The 17,310-nt window shown below is 37.5% G+C and overlaps 1 protein-coding gene across 6 annotated transcripts; it reads right to left on the reverse strand.

Annotated features, from left to right (window-relative positions):
- Positions 1-135: 135 nt before the first annotated feature.
- LOC129943172 (uncharacterized) lies at positions 136-16,315 on the reverse strand. Of its 6 annotated transcripts, none has more exons than XM_056052435.1 (6): positions 16,206-16,315; positions 12,253-12,458; positions 11,834-11,900; positions 8,102-11,767; positions 4,141-7,863; positions 136-4,084 (listed from the first exon to the last, which is right to left on the reverse strand). In XM_056052435.1, the coding sequence occupies exons 2-6, from the start codon at positions 12,417-12,419 to the stop codon at positions 344-346; spliced, it is 11,364 nt and encodes a 3,787-aa protein (XP_055908410.1). In that variant the 5' UTR covers positions 12,420-12,458; positions 16,206-16,315; the 3' UTR covers positions 136-343. The 6 variants fall into 6 exon arrangements, with proteins under 6 accessions (XP_055908410.1, XP_055908412.1, XP_055908413.1 ...); XM_056052437.1 differs by lacking the exon at positions 16,206-16,315 and adding an exon at positions 15,728-16,157; XM_056052438.1 differs by lacking the exon at positions 16,206-16,315 and adding an exon at positions 15,225-15,303.
- Between the last annotated feature and the right edge of the window lie 995 nt (positions 16,316-17,310).

Genomic DNA, 17,310 nt, shown 5'->3' on the forward strand with positions numbered 1-17,310 from the left:
TAATCCCTTAGAATCTCTTAAGTATCACCTTATTATCAGTTTATTTTCATTCTTTTATTTTAAAAATTCTTTTAGAGAGAGCTCTTCTGCTCTAGTCTTTTTGATAATAAGTTTTAATATTATATAAGACATAAATTTACTTTTTTACTTTCAAGTGTTTGAAAATGTATTTTTATTTATTTACATTTGGTTCATAATTCATTAACAACTAATAATAATTAAAAAATAATAAATCGAAGAAACAGTAGGAATATATGATTTAAAAAAAAAACAGACCCAACTATCCAACTGAGTCTCTAAACTACAAACCAACTTTAAGTACAAATTACATAACTTTCTCACTTTACACAAACTTTTTCTTTTTACTCGCAGGACAAGGCCTACTAAAGGACGCTGGCCTTTTATTATTATGGTAGTTTCGGAAGTCCATTGCTTCCACTACAACTTTGGTGTTAATTTTAAAAAGAAGTGAAAACTTTTTCACCGAGACCGGAGCGTATTTGTCTCCAATTGCGATGTGTGTATAGATTCTTGATAGATCAATTGGATCGGGTTTCTGTCCGTAAAATGAGAATCCTTGGGGTTCACTAGTTTTCGAAACAACAACATCACCAGGTCCTGCCGGATGGTCGATGTTATTATTTGAATTTGTAGTGATTGTACTGAAAAGGGGTGCAGTTGGTTGTTGGAAATCTCCACATATCGATGATTTTCTCTTCTTGATCTTCTGCGGTTCGGATGGTACCAAAAAGTTACTAAACATTCCTCTCTCTTCACATCCACCCATAGCAACGGTACTTCTTCTTTTGGCGATTCGCTTTGCAGTGACTGTCACTGGCGGGGGAGGCAGTAGAGTTGAAGCTTCCATTGATTTCTTGGCCAGCAATCGGCCCATGCAAAGGGGTGGAATTGGTGGTTCGAGGGCCTTTTTGCAGATTTCGTCGTACATCGCCCGGACTCGCTCCGTATTCCCATATTGCGTATTGAGAAGATTGGCTTTGGCCGCAATTAGACCATTTGGAAATATCAGCAACATCTGACCCAAAAACGTAGCAATTTTTTCAAAGCTATATATCTCCTTAAAGCTGGTCAGAGATTTAATATGGAAGGTATAGCAATGTTGCATGTACGAATTGAAGCTGCTTTGGACAGACTTGCAGAAATGGCAAACATTAAAACCTGCAAAGTGATCAATCATGTGTCTCAGAGTTGCCAGTTCATTAGTCGACGAGTATTGGCACATTCCGCATCGGTAGATTACTTCATCCTTGATTTGCTTGTATCGCAAGTTAGAATTCTTATGACGTTCTCTTTCATGTTCAATGATGGAGGTCTTATCGGCACAGATCTCGGCACAGAAATAGCACTGCATGTAGACCTGACACTCGCCCAACGCCAATAAGTTTCTTAGCAAACCCGATGAGAGGTTTTTAGCATCCGTTGGCTTATGTTCGCGCAGGTAATGATTAGTCAGCACGTCAAGTCTTTTCGTTGGGTACACAAAGGGGCAATGGCCGCATGTATTAGGTACATTTGGATCTGCGGCGCAGAAATTACGCTGCCCGTGAACATTGATCAAATGAATCTTCAGGGTGATTTGATCGCCTACATGTGGACAAAGGGGACATTTTAGGACAGTATGAATACGGAAGAAAAATGGTAATCTGGGTACCATTTCACTGTTCTTTTCATGCCAATGAACTGACTTCCAATGCTGATTCAGGGAACTAATTTCCAAACTTGTATAGTTACAATGGAAGCAGGCTAATCCACCAGGGATCACGGAGGCATCCGAATCAGATACTGGAGCAATTACTTCTTCATCTTCATCATCTAAATCTACTCCTGCCCGACTTAGGCTCTTCTTGGTTCGCTCGGCATCTTCTTCGTTCTCCATGAGAATTCCTCGTATACTTCGTACTCGTTTAGGATCGTTTCGCGACCATAATGGCCGAGTATCAGCTGCTTTATCTTGGGGAGTCTCATTGATCTTATAAAATACGTACTTTGCTTCGCGAATTTTCGAAGGGTGCTTGTTGTCGATATGGTCCATAATATGAGCCAAATGCGCCGAACCAAATGAACAATGGACGCAGTGGTATTGATGTTTCGCACTGTGCATTGAATTTGCATGCGAAATCATCTGGTTCCAAGTGGCTGTCTGATGTTTGCACAGTGCGCATTCCCATTTCATTTTAGTGTTCGGAGGTGTGCTCGTTGTTGCTGGAGATTCAGCAGGAGTATCACATTCGATGGATGTAGAATGACTTGAGGAGACATTCTTCCCCGCAATTGGCTGAGTAGACTTCTTGGTTTCATTCTCACTACGGTCAAAGGTTATCAGATTGACAAGAGATACACTAGAATGTTTCTCATTGACGTGCCGTTCGACCACATGCTTAGTGTAGTGAAAATAATCGCACTCGCTGCACTGGTATATTTTGTTGCCGTGAAACTTGAGATGCTGTACGACTCGTTCAGCGCACATGTTCTTCTTGCAGATTTCCTCTTGACAATGTGGACACAGGTAACCCTTTTCTTGGCCATGGAGGGCGTTGAGATGTGAGCGAAACATTTGATCGGTGATTGTAAGGTATTTACAACCGGGGTGGCCACAAACATATCTTCTCATATCGGGCACAAATGCTGGAATTTTAACACTTTCTTTAGGCTTCACAGCACTGCCGAGAGTGTTCGAACTACAAGCCAGATTGAGCATTTTGTCGAAGTGCTTTTCGTTCTTCTCAAGGCAAGGAACCGGATTGACTGGATCTACACTTCCCACATCAACGTCCTGATTGTGCAACTGCAAGTGTCGGAACATATTGGTCCTCACCTTGGTCTTGTAGTTGCAAACCGAGCAGTAAACTTGATTGTTGAAAATCGGCTGAATTGGCAAAAGATTTTGCTCGTTCGGCTTGAAGTGTGTTTTGTTCAAGGCTTTTCTGCGTTCCCAATCGCCCATAAGCTTTTCCCCAAACTGAATCAATTCGTTAGAAGAGAGCTCCGTTTCGCTGGCTAGTAATAATACAGGATTATTTGATTTTTCGTCTGGAATCAAACTTCGTGTCCGTGGAACACCGGATAGCGAATGGGTTTCGGTAAAATGCTTTTGAACTTGTTGGAAACTACTGAATGTCATACAGCTGCATGCATTGCAAAAATATTGATGGCGGGCATGGGTTTTCATGTGGGCTTTCAGCACAGCTGCGCGATAGTAATTAACTGGACAATGTGGACAATGCAAGGAGCTACCGGGAGACACACATGGAAAGGATGTCGGCACAATACTCGTATGGGTTGACAGATGTGTTTGGAAATCTTTCTCTGTGGTCGTACATTTGCAATCGGGATAGAAAATGCATCTCCAGATCAGTTCTTCTGGTAAACCAGTAGGGGCTACAATTTCCTCTGCGGTTTTTCTAAGTCTCTTTGAGAATGGCAAACTATTATCGCTGGTTGTGGTTTTTTCTTCCAACCGTACCGGAACTTTTAATGGTACGGGTGCCCTCACAGGCACTGTAGCCTTTGCCGGATCCTTTTCCATTTCCCTTACAGACACTGACGCCGCTGCCGGTGGCAATGACTCATTTGGTTGGTTCGTTTTTGAAGTGGTCCGAAGAATGTCTTGAATTTTTTGTGTCAACTCAACTGTCGACGCACATGATGTAGCAACTACATCGCGTCTTAAATGCACCTGTGTCATGTGATTGAAATAGTGGTTTGTGTCTTGTCCGATGAAACTGCAGAGATTACACCTGAGGGCATCTCGATTGTTGTCGTATCGAAGGTGAGACAAAATATGTTCATTCATCGCCGTTCGCATATTGGCGGTAAAGTTGCATTTATTTACACAACACACAAAGGATGCTTGTTTTACAACTGGATTTTTCAACAATGGAGAGTTCCGATGTATCATCGTGGTTGAGTTCATTGGAATGGAATTCGGAGACGCTCTCGGTGACTGCTTTTCTGTTTCTCTTATTTCTTTGAACGCAGGAGAGTTTCGTCGTTCATTGCGGTCGGATATTTGCGGCAAGGTTAAAGGCGACACAGATTTTCCGCCAGCATTAAGACTTATCACCTGTAAGATAAACCGTTTAAGCACTCCGAAAATAATTAAATAAAATGTATGTTTACCTGACTTATTTGAATTCCTCCTGGAGCTGAGTCTGCTTGCTTAAACACCAAATTCAATAGATCGCTATCAGTCACTCCTTCGGCTACGTTAGTGATAGTGAATTCCTTGCTTACATTTTTGAACAATGGTATATCCATATCGAGCTGTGGTGGGGCTTTTGGAGGTATCATCGCTCTTGGCTCACTCTGCAACATCGATGATAAACTCAATTCGGGAGTTTGAGCTGGTAATATATTGTGGGATGTTGCATTTTGGGTCACACCTTGTTGAGATGAAATCATGCTTGGTGATGCATCAAACTGAGGTGACTCGTCGTGGAAGGGTGAGACATTGGACGACACATTTTTAAATGGTGAAAACGGAGCTTCATTCTGTTTGTCAGTGGAAAGAATATCCCCTGTAAGTCTGCGAAATTTAATTCTTGGCTTATCTCCAGAATCTTCAGTTCTTATTCTTGAATGTACATCCAACATGTGCTGCATTTCACGGCAATGATCACCGAAACCAACTTGCATTTTGCACGTATCACAGTAGCCGTTCCATTTGAGTGTGGTATGTTCGAGCAGAAAGTGATTCTGGAGTCCGTCGGGATGATCGGAGAAAAGAAATGCACACGACTTTACCATGCAATAATACTTCAACGAATTCCCATTGAGAGAAAAGCCAAAGTTTCCAATTCTATGTATACTCGTTGTTGTTGGAGGTAAAAATGAAATTTGTTGTTGTTGAGTCTTTGAGCTCAATGAAATCGGATTGCCCAGAACGTCATATTTGTTATGTTCCATGTCAGTGGCCATTTCAATGGCATCTTGAATATTTTCTTGCTCTTCGGGTAGGGGAAATATCGACGAGTCCAAATCATTCAAATCTAGTTGAGGAAAGCTGCTGCCGTCTCCTTCCAGGCAGTTAAAATTCGCCGACAAAAGCATATCCAATGAATCACCAGGTGAATCTGGAAGAAATTCCGACAAGTTTGGGAATCGTGCTTGTGGTTCTGATTGTATTGGCGGCTGTGTTGGCTTTGATGATGCAGGCAGAAGAAGGGAATCTCCGACACTTTCATTGGCCAAGGCTTTAATTGAATTTGTTTTTGGAATTGCTGTTTTTTCTGTATTTTTTTCCGATCTCTCCAAGGCTTCATTTGCCACCTTCTTTTTCTCTTTTTCTTTCTCTTTCATCTTTTTTGAAGTTCTTTTAGGTGCTATCGATGCATAGAGCCGACTTAGAGTTTGGAAAATGGATTTGTTTTTATTTTTTTCCTTCTGCGATGCACTCTTTGTAGTTTCTGTTATTTCAATGTCTTCCCAATTTTCGTTATCGTCTTCTTCAATCTCATTGCAATCATCGCTTTCTGAACAATAATCATCTCCTCTATTTGAAGATTGTTTTGCCACTTGTTCATCCATGATCAAATTACCAGATTCATATAAAGGCTGCGATGGCGCTGGTGAATTAGATGCCTCCAATGGAGTTGCTTCTTTTTCACTCGTCGAAGGAGTTACTCGCATTTCTTCTTCAGGATGAGTCGATGCAATAGAACAGGAAACTTCATTACTTTCTTTCTCTATTGTTTGATTAATATTCTTGTCTGTTATTACATCCCCTTTCCCTTCTGCACTATTCTGTTTTTCAATATTTTTGAACCTTTGGCTTAATTTTTCGGCAATCGTCATTTTCTTGGCTGCTGGCTTAGTTTTACTAACAACTGAATCAGATGCGATTTCATCGTCTTTTTCCATTTCCATTGATTTCCATCGCTCACTTAAAGTCATAGAAGTTGGAGATGCTAACCTTTCACGAGGAATAAATACTTCGATATTTACTTCGATATTCCTTTGTTTGGCTTTATTCTTATTTTCTGATGCAGTTGGCTTAAATGTGAGAGTGGAAACACTTTTGATACCCGATTCCGACTCGTCTGTTATAACTTGCGATTGCTCGGTTAGGTCTACAATAACTGGGGGATCCAGATCCGAGGGAACAAATACTTCCATATTTGAATCGGTGGACATGCTTGATTCTTTTTCTTTTCTGGATTTATCTTCCTCATCGTCGTCTGTTTTCTTCTTGTCAACGGACTCCTCTGAATTTGTATTTGTACTCGAACCTGACAACACTATGACATCATCTTCTTCGACGGGTTCCTTATTTGAAACAGTCACAGTCATGTTAGAATCACTTGGCTTATTTTCCACCACAGTAGAGCTATCTAAAGTGGTTGTATCAGTTAAAGAAGTAGAAGAAACGTCAGTTAGTTCTTTTTTCGCACAAGAAGCCGTGTCGATTAATTTGACTTCTATAATCTTCTTTATTGATTCGGCATCATCTAGATCATGGTGAACTTTCAAATGCTGGACTACACCTCCTCGCAACATCTGAGTGAAGTTACACAAGTGACAGACATAACCAAATATCCCATTGCCCCGCAAATTTATTGGATCTCTATTAATCTTCTTTGCATCTGGACAAAACTTTTTAATGTGCTCCATCATGTGGGTGCTGCCGTTCATTGCCTTAAAGCATTTCGAACACTTGTGTCCATACTCTCCAGTGTGAATGGTAAAGTGCTCCATCCATCCTCGCAGTGTATGTGTTGATTGAAAGTCACAAAACGGGCAAGTATAGTTAAAAACTGCCTGGGGTTTTTTGGGCAATGAAAAAAGTGCACTGTTATTTATATTAAGCTTGACGTCTTCCAATACATCTGGTGGTAGTCGTGATGTGTACACTTCAGAGTCATTGTGGGCGATGCGATAATGCGGGGCTATGTAACGATTTTTCTCTTTGCAAATGACACAACAATTCGAATATTCAGATTTTGTATGAAACTCTGGGTTAGTGTTTTTGGGCAAAGTTTCTTCTTCTTTTGGCTTATCTTCACTTGCTACAACAATAACAGCAGCTACAGTGCTCTCATTTGAAACTTCGGTTTCCAGGTTATTTTTAATATCAGTTTTAGGTTCTTTTTTAGTGCTATCAATTTGTATTTCTTCCTTTTCTGGTGTTTTCGCTACAGTTTTCTCAGTCTTAAGCTCCTTATTTTTCTCTTCTTCATTTTTACTGCCATCCATACGTTTAATCTTGTCCTTCAGAAAGACCAACTCAATATCATCGTCTGAAGAATCCGAGTTGTCAGATGGGACGCGTTTGGACTTCGGACCAGGTTTAGTCTTTAAATTTTTGTTTAATACTTTAGCGACAACTGTTTTATTTTTAGTCGTTTTCTTTTTTGGAGAAGTTTCTTCAATTTCTTTATCGCTTTCTTGGCTTTTGTCGTCCTTAATGGGAGTATTCGGTTCGAGTACGGGCATTTTTGGCGAACGATTTTGTTTCAGGTTTCGACTTCTTAACGCTCTGATATTCAATGGACTTATTATTACTTTAGCCTTACGCATGGGGCGCTTAGTTGCTTGAGATGCTGGCTGGGGGCTTGTGATTTGTGACTTATTTGATTTTGAAGGGACGACTTTTTTCTTTTTAGGCTGAACAGATGTCTTCTTTGTTGTAGCTTTGGCAATAGTACACATCCGTCTACCTGTGGCAGTAACAACGCCCTGACATATAAACATATCTCGTATGTCTTCATTGAGGCGATCCAGTTCATTCTTTTTCGTTCTTGTTGCTCGAGGTTTGCTCTGCTCTTGGTGTTCCTCTTCTTCTTCTTCGTCTTTCTCACCAGATGTATTCTTCTCTTCGCTCTTTACAGGGCTGTATAATATATCCTACAAACAGAGTATAACAGAATTATTGTTAAACATAATACAATTTTTTTGTTTCTTAATACGAGAATCATTCAAAAAACAAGGGAGAAACTGCGCAACCACCAAGTAAGCTATTACTCAGAGACGTTGGGGAGTCTATCGAATCCTTGAAACTTTCATAGTGAAAAGAGAACAGGGCGCTGCCTGCAATAATTACCTTGCTATCGAACGACTCTCGTATAAAAACAAAAAATCTTACCTTGACTTGCTGCAGTTTTGTTTCATCGAGCACAGACTTTAACATGTCTAAGATGCGATCTTTGTTTGCAGTGGGATCAGCCATACTCATGAGGAATCCCTCTAAAAAGTCGTGTTTTTTTTTGTTGTCAGCATCGACAATTGCTGGTGGTGTTGTAGTTTGATCAGTAGTATTTGAGCTGCTAGGTTCTTCTGGGGATGTAATGGTGTCACTTATAATTGCAGGCTCTGTGTGAGGCCCTTCGGTCGTGCTGCTTACTGCGCATATCTGTCCATCTTCTGAATTTTTCTTCTCCTCGTCATCTTTTCGTTGCTCGACTGAAATCGAATTTCTCTTTCTTGCTGCAGCTGATTGCTTTGCTTCTGTTGCTTTAGTAGCCCGTGTTTTTGGAGTTGTTTGGGTTGTTGGAGAAGCACTAGGAATTGATGTTGTTGCTTTGGGTGTTGACGTTTTTTTAATACCTTTTTCGTTGAAATTTATCGAAGCCCTCGTCCTTCTTTTGCCACTGATAATATTTTGAGTTGAAACCACGGAGTTGTCTGTTGTGGGTGAAAAAATGTCCGAAGCTGACCTAGGACGTTCCTCGGTTTCAGAGGGGGTTTCCTCCTTTTTGGTTTCGATTTTTTCAGCAAGTTCCTTCATAATTATTGTTGAACGCCGCGTGCTTATTCGACGTGGTTTTATTTCCTTTTTTTCGATCTCCTTTAGTTCTTCTTCGACATCATTAGCTTCTTTTTTTGGATTTTCTTGAGGTTTAGGCTCGGGTGAGGGTGTACCTTCTTTAACGACATTTTTGTTTCTCCGAGTACGCATTATTCTCGGCTCAGAAAAGCTTTCCGTATCATCAACTAGCGAATTTTTCTCATCCTTTGCATTTGTTTTAATTGGCGATTCACCTTCATCAATTACCAATCGACTCTCAGTTATTGAATCATCCAATGAGCTAGTTTTAAATTCATCTGGCTCAACTTCTGACGCTTTAGTATCGGTTTTTGCCGAATTTTGAGAATGGATATCTGAAGTTTGTTTTTTCTTTTCTATATCATCAGGTTGTGTTTTAGGTTCTTCCTCTGGTGGATTTTCTGAAACTCGAGACTTAGTTTTAACCTTCTTCTTCTTAGTATCTGGTATTATTTTTGTTTTTGGCTCTACATCCTGAATTTTGTTAGCATTTTTATCATTTTGTTTTGAAGGTTTTCCAATCGATTTTTCTTTAGGTTTTGGGGGCTCTTCTAGTTTTGTTAAAGCTCCCAACTGATCCTCATCAGATTTTTTGCCAAGCTCCTCTTGGGATTTAGCATCTTTTTGTGGTTCGTCTTCAAACTTGGCTTCGACTGGATCATCTTTTTTCGGATCGGAAATCTTAGGTGCTTCTGGTTTAGTTTTCTTAGGAATTTTAAACCCTTGTATGCTTCCAGCTATGTCTTTTCCATAATCCGCACTTCTGTACATTTTATCAAGGGTCGATGGCACCATCGATTGAATTGAAGGTGCAACTGGTGATGATAACGACTCAGTTGTAAGAAGAGTTTTACCATCGCCTTCCTGCTGCTGTTGTCGACACTTTGACTGCCTATACTCTCCATAGGTCTTCGGCTCGGGAGGTTTGTTTCTCTTCGATTCTAAGTACTTCATTCTTTCTGTTTTATCATTACGTTCAGGATTAAATTTATCGGCGTAGGTTTTTGATGGTATTTGGATTCTGGGGTCTACCCTGGTTGGTTTTGGCTTTGATTTTGGACTTAAGACATTATAATTTGGTAATGAAGACGGAGGAACGATAGGAATATTTATATGAAGGTCCAACAAACTTGGAATGGGGTAATTTATTGGTTTGGGTATTGTAAACGGTGTGGTGTGATCCTTATTCAAAGGGAGCGTGTTCCTCAATCGAGGATCAAAGTGATTTATTGTGGGTAGAACATTAGGAACAGGCGAGGCAGGTAACGACATAAGGGATGGGATTTGTCCTAAATTCTTTTTAGATATCCGTGGGTCCACAGTATGCACAGGAGATACCATGCTCTCTTTGAGTGAAGATTGATTAGGTCTAATACCTAATGCATCCATAGAATCCATCAGTTGTTGTGGGGGAGTGTTTGTTTTTTCAGTCTGTAATTGAAAATTTCTTTCCAACGACACAGATTCTCGTCTTTTGTGTGGGTGGTATTTTAAAGCCAATCGTTCAACAACCGCGTCCATTTCGTTTGGTGGTGACTTTGGAGAAGGCAAGGGCGGGTTTTTGATTGCTGGTGGTAGTGGAGGGTTGATAAGTTCTTTCTTTTGTTGAGTAGCTCCATGTTTTTTTGTTGGGGTTTGACCCCGCCTGTAAAATGGTTCATCACCTTTATTTTCTACCCTTGTTGGCGATTCTAAACGTACAGGCGAAGTCGGTCTTGAGATCAAGGCCAGTTTTTTTCTCACCGCATCTAACGAATGTGTTTTTTGCTCATTGTTGCATTCATATGATTTTGCTTTGTTTTGCTTTACTGTAGCTGCCTCAAGTGATTCATTTAGCAAATCATCAATATCGTCTGCACTTAAAGGAGGACTTTTAAGAACATCGCCTATAGGTTTAGAAGACACCAAAAATGGTGGTGGCGGTGGAGGTGGTGTTCTTTGTTTGGATGGGGACTTTGATTTGATTTTGTCATTTTTTACTTGAATTCGGAAATTCTCGAAGCCATCACCCATTTTATCGCCTAGACGATTGAATATGTTGTTCAATGAATGTTTTTGGGTGCGCGGTTCTGGTGCCGGAGGATTCATGAAACTGTTATACTCATCCGATTTCTTATAATTATAGATGGTATCGTGATATATTTTGTTTTGAAAATATTCTTTGCTGTTATTTACGTCTGGCAAAAGTGGAAAAACAGGTGCAGGAGGTGCATGCTCGACCTGGGACTTGTAACTTTTATTATCATGATGGCGATGATGGTGAGCGTTTTTGGAGTCTTTATACGAGCTGTATAATGATGATGTTAACGTCGAGGAAGACGTTGGTTTTGGATCTGGCTTGGGTTTTGGTATGGTCTCCCCGTCTCCCGGTTCATCCCAATTCTCCTCCTCTGAACTATACTTTGATTCATTTTTCTTTGGGGCTTGCGATCGGTGATTTTTATTTGCCGACGAGAAACCAGTTGATGTTGAAGACCAGGCAGGTCTGTGAAAAGGAGACGACGAAGATGACGACGAAGGTGATTTATCTCTTATTCGATCCCTCGGATCCGACCAGCGGCTGCTTTTTGGTGCATCACTGAATTTTTGATGGCTGTTTGTGGTACTCTGGTTATAGGAATCTGAGGAACGATTCGGAAATCTTGCACTACTGCTAATCATTCCCGTTCGCTTTGGTTGTGCATCAATTGTGTCTTCCAAACTTTTTTGTTGGTTCCAAAGATTATTGGAAACTACCTTCACTGGAGACGATCGGCGTTCGGTAGGAATTTCTACTGGTGGACGAAAATCCACTTCACCAAAATGTGTAGGACTAGCAGGGCAGGTGTATATTTCAATTAAATTGTGATTTGGCACAAATTTGTTTTTCGTACTTGGAGAAGGAGAGGATGCAGATGAAGTTGTGTGTACTTTTTTTGCTGCATTGGAAGATATGCTATTGGTCGTCGAATTGCTAGGCGCCTTTGACGGGATGACATCATCAGACTAAATATTAGAAAAAACAAATGTTTTGTTACTACTTTTTGTTTTGATTCTTTATATTTAGCTTACCTTATCAATTTTAGCGTGTAGTTTCTTTAAAACCGTTTCACACTTTAGTAAAGTTTCAATTCTTAGCCTAAAATAAAACAATATTTATTTAATTTTGTTAAAAACAAATACCTATGCATTATGTGTATTCAATTAGCTTCGATTTGCGGAAGTGAGAAATAAAATAAAAGACTATGATCTTAATTGCAAGTGTCAACTATTATTTAGACATTAAAAGGCTTCATTTATTAAAAAATTATTGGAATCTTTTTATTAACAAATATGAATGCCATTAGGAATTATTAATTGATAGTTGACAATCGCAATAAAGCTGTGTAGTATATGCCATTTGAAAAGAGAGTTTATTACGCTGACGAATGACTTTCAAGTCCGACCGCCGCGCGAGCCGATAATATTTAGTTAGGACTTATTTTACTTACTTTTTTTCTTTATTATTGAGTAGACTATGCAATGTTTGCATTTTTTCTAATTGAGCCTTACGTGGCCTATCTTGGTCACTATTTTTTAGTTTTTCAATGACCCGATCCAAAAATGGAATGTATTTTTGCATCTCTCTAAACTTACTATCGTAATCTAAGTCTTCCATAATAATAGTGTTGTATGTTTCTGGCTATGATGAAAAAATCTAATTGAAATAAAAATAAAAAAAAAACACTTGTTATAAAAAGGTTCTTTAAAAAAATCGTTCAAAATTGAATTCAAAGAGAATGAAACTCGAAAGCATTGATAATCTTTTATCAAGTAAAGAGCCGTTTCAAATAAAAGTAAAGGGGATATCAGCGAAGAAATTAAGCATTCTGTCCCTTAGAAGGAGAGCGCTGGTCCTTAAGATTGAAAAACAAAACTAAATTAAACCAGGTACTATCCCAACGCATTGTTTAGGTTTACATATTTTATTTGAGCTTTAAGTTAACATAATAAAAAATAAAAAGGCTACATAATAAATGTGTTGCTTATTTTGGAAAGATCGGTCGTTCTGGAATCATCACAAAAACATTTACTATTCAAACTTAATGAAAGCTTTTTTAAGTAAGGAATTTTTCTAATGAACTTAAAACCTGTTTGGATGCAATCAGAACATCAAGAAACCTAATACCAAGGGCATCCTTTACCCTTTGACTTTTTAGGTCTCCAGGCGTTAGAATATGTACTAAATTAATTTTTGTTTTGAAATACTATGCTCCAAGTCTATAATATCAATCACCATTATTTACTCATTTTGATCTAAGCCCGGGTTTAAAGTGAGTAAAAAGCAATAATTTTGTTAATTTCAATAGTTTAGGTTTTATTCAGACAAAAATGGAGAGCTAAATAAACGCGAACCATATAAAAAGTTAGGACAAATTTAGTTTTTCTGTTAATCGTCAAATTTTGAATATATTTAAAATATATACGCGTTAATTATTTGATAAGCGGGTTTAAAATTAATTAATTAAAAAGGTTATATTCAAGTGAAAAATAATTGTATTTTGGACGATCAACAAACTTAATACCTGTCTATCAAAAATAGCTTTCTATGTAGTTGGTAATATAATATAAATTAAAATTCTATCAATACTTAGTAAACAGTATTTTGGATACAAATAAGAACCATCAGAAAAGTAACAAGCACATGTCTCTACAAGATTTAGGTGCAGAGAAAAAGAAATGAAGGCGTTTAATTTTATAATATAATGATTTAAAGCTTAATTCTTTCATAAGTTTCAAAGAATTTTATTTTTAGTTTTGACGTGTTTTTTTTTAGCACGGAAAAATCAAATTGCTAGATTCCTTTTTTCTTCCGATCGACTTATTTTTGCCTTCTCCCTTATCTTACTGGACTTCTAACATTTCTGGTATTTCATTTCTTCGTTTGAAAGTCAATATCGAAAAACATCTTTTCTTTGCCATAACATCCTTTTGGTAAGGATACTGAGCTTTATTAATTTCGTGGCGAGCTTTATTGATTTTTACTTATGGTTGGTAATTGTGATTTACATTTTTTTAAAAATCAATCCAGAGTAACTTTATGTATTGCTCCCAATTCATTACATTTTTAAAACAATAATAAGTCCAGAATCCAATAATAAGTTTCAGAATTATCCGATACATTTCAATAATTTTGTTCTTGGTCTCTCTTTAATTAAGAGGAAATTGTTCCAATGCAATCCTGAAGGTTAATGTAGCACTTTGGTGAGGTTATATAAAGTTTTTTCCATCTTATTACATGATCCAATCACTGCTTCATAAGTCGATCTTCTTTCGAGGATTCTTTAAGATCATCACAATATTTATGCACATGTAAAAACATATTTCGGTAGAGGTACATATGACAAGTAAACTAAACTAGGTATAATTTCATTGATTTTTCAATCCGTTCATTTTTATCCACATCATCACAAAGGAAAAAAGCAATATTGGTATATGCAGGTATCGGAATGTGTTTAGGTATAAACTGCATACCAGGAAGTTTGACAACATTAGGTATTGAATTATAATCAACTTTATTTTTTCTCATTATTCGATCAACATCTGCTATTCAATTTTTCTCTTCTTGATACGTTTCTTCACATTTTGTCCAACCAAGGGCTGCAGGCTCACAAAAAAGTTTGAAGTTTCGGTTTTAATATTTGTATTCACTGCTTTGAGGTAAAGATCATAACTTTTCAACTAGAATGTGCTCTTGAGTAAGGTTAAAAAATTTAGAATACCCATTGCAAAATAGACCTAAACCGAACAAACTTTAGGTGGAGGACCAGTCAGTCAGTAAGATTACGTGCATGAAAGCTTTAAAGCTTTTTTTTAGGCCACCGAAAATGCAACGTGGCAACGCATTATATCTAATCAACCACCTTCCTTGAGATATTCACTTCATATTAATTTATTTTCAAAACCGCAAAGAAAACTCAATTTTAAAATTTGCTTTTGATGTTTGGTCTCGTTCTCGAGAACGAGATATTCATTTTTCGTAAACGATATTTTCCAAAGTGGTAGTCGTTCTCGAGATACCAATTCGTACTTTTACGATATCTTCTCTGCGATGTCCATCAAAATATTGGCACAGCACACCTTTACTAAAAAGAAAACTGCATTTCTTTCATGTATCTAGGTACCTACATAATAAACTTCTCGCAAAACTCCTCCAAATTTGGATTTTTCTTTTTTTTTCTATTTAAAATGGTGGCAGAAACACAACATGCTCGAATGAAAACTGCAGTTTTTCCAGTGGTTCTCGAGATATTCGATTTGCACTAAAAAATTTCTTCAAAATGGCGACTGATACGCACCCATCGCGAAGGGAAAACTATAAACTACACTAAAGTTAAGGAAGAGAAGAGCAAAAGGTGAACGTTTTTCAAGAATTTCTGATCAAAAAATCGATGGGATTTTCGCGATTCAGGTATACACACACTTTTAAAATGGATTCTTCGATGTGATGATGATCCAAACCGAAACCGAAACCATTCCTTTAAAATTATGTAGACACCATTTTGTTTTGGTTTTGCGTCGCTGTACATTATTTTTGAGCTTAAAAAAAGAGCAAGAAAAAGTGTGACGTTTTCGACGTCATTCATCAAAGCTTAACTTTGGTCTTCGTATGGGTAAATCGTGTATTGATCGTTGAAGGGTACACAAAATCGGTAAGTCGGAACAGTGCACTTTATATACATTTTTAAGTGGATAAGATAGATGCCTAGGTTTGCCCTTAAATGCCATACCCATTCCCAGCTGAAATTTCGTTTGATTAACAACGTAATACATCCGGCAATCTTTTTATTCGCAGGGATATACAATTGATTTTAAGATAAGGGCAACAAAAATGCTTATTCAAACACGTTTTACAATTTCATGAAGAGGATAAGTCCGGTTAGCGAACATGTACACATTTTTCTGGATAAGTTATTGAAAACTTACACAATCATTAGGGGACTATCGGTTTCGAATTCGATTCACAACAAACGAACCGAATATGAGCAAAAACACAGACAATTATTTCGGTGTAGAAATCTTAATATCAGGGAGCCTGAAAAGCGAATCTTCTTCAACGACTTTCGTTTTGTCCTCATACATTTTTCAGCTTCACATTTACTACCGTGTCAATATTTAGTTTATTCCAAGCAAGACAACTATTTCAACACAAGTATTTTATTACAGCCAAGTATATTAAATCATTTTCTTTATGGTTCGCGTAGGATTTTCTAGCAGAAAATATTTTATTTCTCCGAATGAATATACGATTGTTGCAATCATTTTCGCGAGTTCACCGAATAAAAACGCAACGGTTATAATTATGTGTGTATTTAATTGGTGAAGCGAATTCTGTTTTCACCGAAAATCAATTAAAAGTAGTTTTTTTCAAATAGAATATATAATAAATAGTTATTATACATACATTAAACGAGAAATAGAACAATCAACTTTTATATTTCACTGATGGATTTGATGACAGACTTTAATGTAGCGGCGAAGAGAGTTCTCAAGACAAGTTTTGTGTGAGAAAACCGCGGATTTATTTTCGCTGTCACTTATGTCAGCTGGCTTCGAATTCGGAACATTTGCCGTCAGCGCCGGCGAAATTATTAATACCATGATCACACTAAGGTGAAACATCGCACAGATTTCCGTAGATGTTTGGTATCATGTTCGTTAAGTTTTTAAAATGAAAATAAAATTGAAAAAAGTACGCACAATAGTAATTCAGACAAAGGCAGTCTTCACATTCTTTAATCTTATTAGTTTTATAACTTCTTAAGTCTATTATAGACAATCTGTTTTGAAATATATGTCAAAGATATTGACATAAACATGTATTTTCGTAAGAATATATTAGGAGGAAACGAAAATGATCCGATAGAAAAAAGACCTTGGAGTAAAAATAAATAAGAAGACACCAACATAAGACAGAGAAAAATGGTAATAGCAGGTAGACCGATAAAACATTTTTAAAAGAGCATGACAATTGACAAATTATAAAGGACACCAGAGGTCTGTTCTTTTTTGAACCATTAGGAACTACAATTGTTAGAAATTGATGATTTATCAATCTAACAATATCAAATTGTAAACAATTATTTTTATAACTTCAAATCGCAAAAAAAATAACGAAAGGAAATTCAAGCTGCTTTTGACTTGCTTGAGAATCTTCATAAAAATGAATGGTATATCTAATAAAACATTTTTTGGATAAAGTGTGAAACGCAAAGGGAGGAATCAACGAAAAACATTGGTTTGTTGTATAATGAGAATTCGTGCTTCGATTTAGATCACGCATGGCTTTAAAATTCATGATGTGATATTGTTACAATCTCAATGTTTAGGAACGACAATATTTAAAGATTGTTAACAATAGGCTATCGGCTTATCACCAGATAATCCAATAGAGACCAACAATCCAACATCCAGTCCATGATCCGGAAATCGCAGTTTGGATTTTGCGAGCGGATCAAAATCATGTCATCAAATTTGACATTTGTGTTGTATGTAGTGGTGAGCGTCCA

The sequence above is a fragment of the Eupeodes corollae genome, chromosome 1, assembly GCF_945859685.1.
Source record: "Eupeodes corollae chromosome 1, idEupCoro1.1, whole genome shotgun sequence".
NCBI classification, from domain to species: domain Eukaryota; kingdom Metazoa; phylum Arthropoda; class Insecta; order Diptera; family Syrphidae; genus Eupeodes; species Eupeodes corollae.